Here is a 7570-nt window from a genome sequence, read left to right as displayed (position 1 = left end):
TTAAACTCCTGTCAGTACTCTATTAAATCATATTTTTCCCCATTTCCACCTGGTGCCATTCTCTCCTAGTTCATAAGGCAGCCTCTAGCACCAGCCCTCAAGAAAGACCTTCACAGCCCAGTCTAATTTTCCAGTCTAGCAGCCCTTCAAAACAATAACTTCATTTGTTATTCCCAGTAACTGAATTATTTCACTCTACACTGTTACGTCAGGTTAATTCTGCCTGGTACTGGTGATTTGTAAAAGTATTCACAAATTTTCCACCTTGTCTTGAACATTTCCAATGCTGTTGAGATCTGATATTCCATGATTGCGATGGGCAAGGAAGCAAATTTTAGGATAATTTTTTTTTTTTTGTGAAATCTACAACTGATTCCACACTCATCTAAAAATGCAAAACCATAATCAAATGCTCTCTGGACAGCTGGGTTCATGTTCAACCAGAAAAAGAAATGAAATTGTGTTGTTCTTTGTAAATAAATTTAATATCCAGGCTGTAATCCTTCCACATGAACTAACAATTTCTCTGTAAATGTCTTCCATGTTCTGTCTTAAAAGTAATTTACCTGTAGCTGAGCTAGTATGTCCCCAAATGTCTGGACAATCAGAAATAATTTCCGACCACATGCTGATGCACGGTTTTCCTAAGCTAAGCACTAGTTATTTTTACAACACCCTTAACACTTAGAACTTCCCTCATTATAGAAAAAGAAAAGTAAATTCTATTTTTTCAAATTCTTCCTCTGGTGGTTTTAACTTCTGAACTCAATTAACTGGAATTAGAAAAGGTCTGCTCACTTCACAATCAGGTTCCAAGCCCGAGAACAGCGGAAGAACATCTAACGGGAGAAAGGCTTCCGTGACACGCTGTCACTGCAAACGACCTCAGACTGCTGGCTCAGGATATTCTCTGTCACTGCAGAGCACGCACCCCCGGCGCCCATTCCCACAGCAGCCATTTATTTCACTTCAAACACACACCATCTTTTGTTTCCTTGAGTCAAACAGCCTCCCTGACTGCAGAGGCTGAGCACACTGCAGGGAGCGGCTGCTGCCGAAGTCACAGCCCTTCGGCTTTCTTGGAAAACTGCTGGCAACTTAGCGGCCTCCTCGGGATGGATCCCCCTCAAAAACCCCTCCTTTAACAGAAAACTCCATCTCGAGAATTATTGAGCCACAGAACGGCTCGAGGCGTTGAATCCAGAGCCATTCGCAGCACCACTTAGCACATAATTAGCAACCTCCAGAGAGCACACCCTTCCCTCCTGTCAGGAAATACCAGCATCCTACAGCCCGTGCAGAGCTGGGAACAGCCATTGTGCCGGAGCCTGTGGCGCCTGCAGATCCCTTTCCCCCGTGTCCGAGAGGGCAGCTGTGGCCTCAGCCAGCTCGCTGTGCCCCTCCCGCAGCCGGGCCCGGCCGCACAAGCTGCAGATTGGAACCGCTGCAATTTCATCTTCGCTTCTTGGAAGGCATCCAGCAAGGGTCGGGCAGCTCCGCGCCACCCTTTACCCTCCCAGGAACACCTCTCCCCACAGCTCCCGCCACCTCACGCAAGCCGGTGCCTCACTGCACCTCCACCGGCACAACTCCGGGAGGATCTCCGTCTCTCTAAACACAATTGCTTTCTCCCCTCAGGCACCAAAGAGCGTTTTCTGCTAGCGCAGCTCCGGGCGCCTCAGGAGGACGAGGCGCAGCAGCCGCGGAGCTGAGGGCAGCCCCTTCCCGCGCAGCGCCGTAGCGGGTGCGCAGGGCCCGGCAGGAACAGCCATGGTGAACCCAGCGGATCGCAAAATAACCGCCCCCGCCCTGCCAGGGCAGGCAGCCACACCAGAACCTCCCCCAGCACTGCCAGAGAGGCCCGAGGGCCACAGACACCTCTGTGTGCTTCAGCAGCTGCTCCATGGTATAACGCCTGCATTTAGAATTATCCCACATCCGAATGGTACTGCGAATGTATTTAGTACTTTTAATTCGAGCTCACTAGAACTGAGAAGATAAATAATCGTAAATAACTCAGAAACTGTCAACTAAGTTGTGCCACCGGGTAGGTATTTATAGCAAAAGCAGATCTGCAGTAACGAACAGGGCACAGATCACTTCCTCAGCAGCCCAGCCTGCACGTGTCCTCCAAAAGGGAGCTGAAACAAGGGAGAAACACCAGTCCCGAACCTTCAGTGGTCTAAGAATCCATTTTGAGATAAAATTTCTGGAAGAACAATTTCAGTTTACTAAGAACATTCACTATGTTCTAAAATTGCCATATAGCGCATATAACTTTAAATTCGCTGCAAAACCGTAGTTTGCAACTAAAATAGTAGAGAAGGCAGAAAGGGTTGTTTTGGGCTTTTTTTTTGCCATTCTCTCCATGTTGTAAAATGAATAATTTCTCACTTTCATAAGGCATCCTGAGAGTTAAGTACAAAATAGACTATACAAGATGCAAGCTTGGTCAAAATTGACAGCATGTTTGCCCTTGTCTGAAGTGCTCGGAGAAGCATAAATATCTAACAGTCCAATTATAGTGTGAACTGTAAGTCACTTATTTTTGCATGTTCAACCCTCCTGTAGTCTTCAGTAAGAAGGCTACAATTAAACAAAAAGACTCCTGGCACACCTTCTACGTTATAAAAACAAATAAAACTTTACCATATAGACAAGAAAACGAATACTAAGGCTTCTGAAGAGCTGTTGCAGACAGATCTCCAGCACTGTCAATCACATTTTTGGGGTTTTTATTTTTCCAAGGACAAAAAGTAGAACATCAATCTATTTTCTTTTAATCTTTATTATAAACAATTTTGTAGTTTTCAGAATGGGGATCGCTACATATTCGATAAAATCATCAAATGAATCAGTTTTATATTTTACTATATTAAATCAGAACCAGCAAAACAAGTATTTTTCTAAAGGATTTAGTCTATTGCAAGAAGAACAGCTTTACAAACATGGAATTAAAGATACACATTTGATCATATATACATAAGCAGCTGATGACACTCTGGACAGAAACATACAAGGAACTTTTTTGCACATAAATAGATTTTTAAAAGTGTATTTTTTCACATGTGTACAAAATTATTTTGCTTTCTATACTGAGAAAAGTTCTTGGAGACAAACAAGGATTTCTAAGAGACAAAAGCCCACATAGGATGTGGGCTGTCATGCACACAAGAATGCAATAGTACAATTTACACAGCATTCTTATACAGTACTTGAGCTTCTTATATACATACTTACAAGACACTTTTGTACACGAGATGCCACTTTAGCAATTTAAATGGCATCTCCCCTGAAAGGCTGCATTAGTTCCAGTGTTTGTATAAAAGATAAAACAAGTTTCAAAAGGCAGCACCACTCTGCAGAGTCAAGGATCCCCTAAGCTGCAGCTATAGTGAAGGCAGTGGGGTAATTGTGCTGGCTTCTGTGTTTACACAGCCCAAGTGGGAAAGGTTGAGATATGACCCTTGAAGTCTATACAATACCTTCCATAAGATGTGTCTGTGGCTAGAAAAATAGATTTTACCAGATCCATAGCTAAAGCCACACACTTTTGCTCTTCATCTCCATGCTGAAGTCAAGCATTTGCTTCTGTCTTTGGGGGAGAATTTTGGTTTTCATATGTCCTTTTCAATATGGTTATTTACCAATGGTGGGGCTGAGTTTAGCACACACAGGACCTGTGAAACTTTTCTTTAATGCATGCAGAAAGGGTGCACAGTGCAGCAATGACAGAGGACCCTGCTACTCTTCTGCTGGACTAGGGAATGCTCAGAACCTGTGAGAATCAGGCGCCAAGTCTGCTGTGAGATTAGGTCAGGCTTCCACTTTGTTTTAGGCACAACAGTGTCAGAAGGACTAGGGTTTTGCTCCTTGATTCTCCTAATCACACTTTGTCCAACTAGGAAACAGTACCCAGAGAATACTCAGAGCAACCTACAGGTGATGCCTTTTAAGACCTGACAGTGTCTAGATGAATGGTACCTGGACATCAGCCATACCAAGCACCCATATTACAGCTACACCTGTGGCTTACACACAGCCATACTCATACCAAACTGTCTGCTGATCCCCCTGGGGGTCAGGAGACCCAGGAGTGCTGTTGGAGCTGTTTGCTCTCACAGGCTCCTCTACAGCCCCAGAGCTGCTTTCCAACAGCTTACCCTGGCACTTGGTAAGCATGGCATCACCCTGGCCTTGTCCTGGGGAGGTATTTGCCTCAGTGCTGCTGCAAACAGCTCTGGCAGGGGCCACTGTGGCCACCTCCTCAGTACGAGGTGCTGACTTGGGTTTGACTTTTGAGGGAGTATGGCATGCAGATGAGTAGTGTTGCCCGGGGTTCACACGCTCTTGCTGCTGGACATTCAGATTGCTGGTGGATGCAGTTGGTGAGGCAGAGAACTGATGGAAGGAGAGTGGCCTCTCATCTTTTGGTGGGACCAGGGAAAGGCGCCTCGCATCGAGCTGCCGACAGCGGGAATCAACACCTTGCACAGAACCTGCCACCTTTGCAGACTGCGGCCTCTCTCTTAAGGGTGCCTGGGAGCTCGCTGGCACAGAAGCCCTGGTGCTCTGACAGACAGTGTCCTTGCCCCCACGCAGCTCTGCTCCTGACTTCTGAGGGCTCTCCTGCCTGTAGGCCTCTGGGCCAGCAGCCCTGAGGAGGTCTGCAGAGGCCAAGCTGAATGCCCTGCTCAGTGACGTACTCCTCCTGCTCACGGCTCCAGGCTGCTGAGGCTGGGCCATCTGCCGCACCCCGCTGGCAGACTGGTGCTGTGCTGGGTGAGGAAGCTTAAGTGACCCTTGGGGGTTTGCCAGAGCATCAGGTTCAACGTGTCTGAGGTTTGGCTTCATGTAATTATCAGGCTTAGCCGTTCTTCCTTCTTCACCAGCCACGGCTATCTTCACAGTTGGAGCAGCAAGACTAGTGGGCATCTTAGCAGCCTCCTTTCTGGATGGCTGAACCAGCAAGTTTCCGGTAGCTGAAGGCTCATTTGCTTTCCTAAAATAATCGCCGAGCAAGTCATCTCTGTTAGTGGAGGTGTCCTGGTGTGAGAAAATATGCATGTCACATTAATGACAACACTTTTTGTTTAAAGAATCATGCAGAACTCTGTATTCACAAAATCTTCCTTTCCACTTAATTTAAACCAAACAGTAATAGTGGAAACAGAAGAGATGAATGTTTAAAATGGGTATAAATCCAATTCAAGGAATAACGTGCTTATTGTAATTAGATTGTGACAACCTTGTTTGCCAGGTTAATTGTCATAATTTTAAAATCATTTTGGTTGCAACCTGGACAGCAGCTCTTTTGCTTCCTTTCACATCAGCCGTTGTCACTTTAACATCAGTATCATATTGATGACATCAGCCATTGGTATCAGCAGATATCAATTATGTCTGTCATATTCCAGAATACAGTTCATCTGGATAACTCTCTACTGTAACTTCAGGAATGTAACAGAAGTCAATACCTTGCGGAGATGTGCTAGCATTACAAAGAAATTTCATTCCTTCTCCATTGATTCCCTTCACCTCTCCAGTTCCATATACTGTGTATGTTAAGAGCTGCATGTACAATACAATGAAATGTACAAAAATTGTTTGCCTACAATGAACTTGCAAATTTCAAGTCAGACAATTAACCTGGCAGTAGAAGAAAATATACAGTGAGTACTTCATGTGGATGGTCCATGCAATCCAAAAAACGGTGATGTTTGATCAGCTGGCGTTGTACTATTAGTAAAAGACATGCTCAGAACAGTTAAGGGACATGCTGTCATTACAAACAACAATGCTGAACAAGCATTTGGAAATGATCTGTGTGGTGTATTTCAGTGATGCTTTTGTTTATATCTGAGAATTTTGAGTATATGAACTTTGAGGCTGAGCAAGAGCTTATGTCCACTGAGCAGGGTCAGCAGGTAAAGAGAATATTAATTAAAATAAAATAGTATTTGGCAAAATACAGCAAATTCCAGAATTTCTAGATCATGAAATTTACTTCTTTACTCTTCTCTAGGGAGCATGTTTAAAGCTTAATACACTTATTTCACTTGTGTTCCAAATATTTCTTCCAGTCAAAAAACTCATTTTCCATAAGCAAACGCCATCAATGGTAATAGTGCAGTGTGAAGATTTCTTAGTTCAACTAAGTGTTAAACTGTTAGGGTTATTTTTAACTTTATTCAAACAGCTGTTACAGACATTAGCATTACAGAATGACGAGTCCTCCAAAAACATGCATGTATGACCAAATGCTGCAAATACTTTATAAGCAATTAATGCAAGTGATCTGGCAGCCTTTAAGGTAACAACCAGAATTCACAGTATGCTTCTATAGGTATTAATATGCTAGCAAAAGCTGTGGTAAGTCAGGAGCTGTTGCCTTCATAATAAGAACAATGGATACCCTGGGGATATAGAATGAAGCAGATCTCCTATTTCCCCTGCCTGTTCTGTGCCTCATGCTGTCAGGATATGAAACGCTGAGGACCAATTCGAGTGACTGCGAATGTTCCTGATGAATGGAAGGACATGGGGAGTAGCAAGAGGAATACAGTGCATCAGCTTCTAACAGAAATTGGTGTAATGAAATCATTTCACTCTCATTTAAACTGCGCCGATGCTGAAAAGGAACAGGATGACAGAAAGAATGAAAATGGACATGGTCAGGTAGTTACAGACACACAAAAGTAATAGTTTTAAACATCTCTAAAAGCTTAGAATTGTACTTAGGGTAATGAGGGAATAGGAGGTACATTTCAACATTACTGTGAAAATTCAAGGACCAGGATTTACTGATGCCATGAAATAGCACAGCTCTGCTGATTTCAGTACTTTTACCATGGCATTCATAAAACAGAAATCTCTGTTCACTTACGCTATCAATTAACTGCTTTTAAGATATTAACCTGTTCAATAGTGCACTGCCTCACTATTGTACAGCATGTCTGAGGAGTGAAAGACAAATGCTATCTTGAAAACAAACATTTAGTTCCTGAAAAAAGCACTTCAATGTGCAACATATTCTTACAGTTACTGAACCAACAGGGCAGTATCAGTCAAAACGAAAACATAGTGAAAGAATCAAAAACTTCCTACTGCAAGAAAAATGGCCTTTCTCAAACACACTGATATTTTCAGATTTTTTTTCAAACTGTTTTAACAACTGTATTTTGCACTTCAACTGAAAACTATTCTAGGTTATCATTCCTAATTATAGATTTAGCAGCTGAAAATTACAGAGAAAACTTATCAGTTTATAAATAAAGATACCTGGAGCTGAGAACTGATGATACAAAACCTTGACCACAATTATTTGCTAGCAAAAAGCCCCAGCAGTTCAATACAGAGTACTTGCAGTCGATTATCTGACTTGCCACAGCTGATAAACAAAAATAAATTAGCAGAGTGCTACATGCAAGCTAATTTTACCTTAGTTATTGAAACTCTCATTTGTTTTGCAAGATTTGATAGTACTTGTATATATGAACAAGGATCATCTTGTCTCTGTTTCCTTCCCTATGCCCTCATCCTCCTAATTCAGCTCTGAACAGTTTTTTGA

The 7570-nt window shown here is 43.0% G+C and overlaps 1 protein-coding gene across 1 annotated transcript in view; it reads right to left on the bottom strand.

The window, feature by feature from the left end:
- Nucleotides 1–2768: 2768 nt before the first annotated feature.
- The window catches only part of CCDC88C (coiled-coil domain containing 88C), a 96114-nt gene continuing 91312 nt past the window's right edge, over nt 2769–7570 (bottom strand). Inside the window, exon 31 of the mRNA XM_068194869.1 lies at nt 2769–5046. Within this exon, the coding sequence (XP_068050970.1) occupies nt 4033–5046 (1014 nt within the window). The 3' untranslated portion in view covers nt 2769–4032. The remainder of the gene's footprint in view (nt 5047–7570) is intronic.

Source organism: Anomalospiza imberbis, chromosome 6, assembly GCF_031753505.1.
Source record: "Anomalospiza imberbis isolate Cuckoo-Finch-1a 21T00152 chromosome 6, ASM3175350v1, whole genome shotgun sequence".
Taxonomy (NCBI): domain Eukaryota; kingdom Metazoa; phylum Chordata; class Aves; order Passeriformes; family Viduidae; genus Anomalospiza; species Anomalospiza imberbis.
Note: the sequence above shows the minus strand (reverse complement) of the source record. Positions and strands in the feature narration are given on the sequence as shown.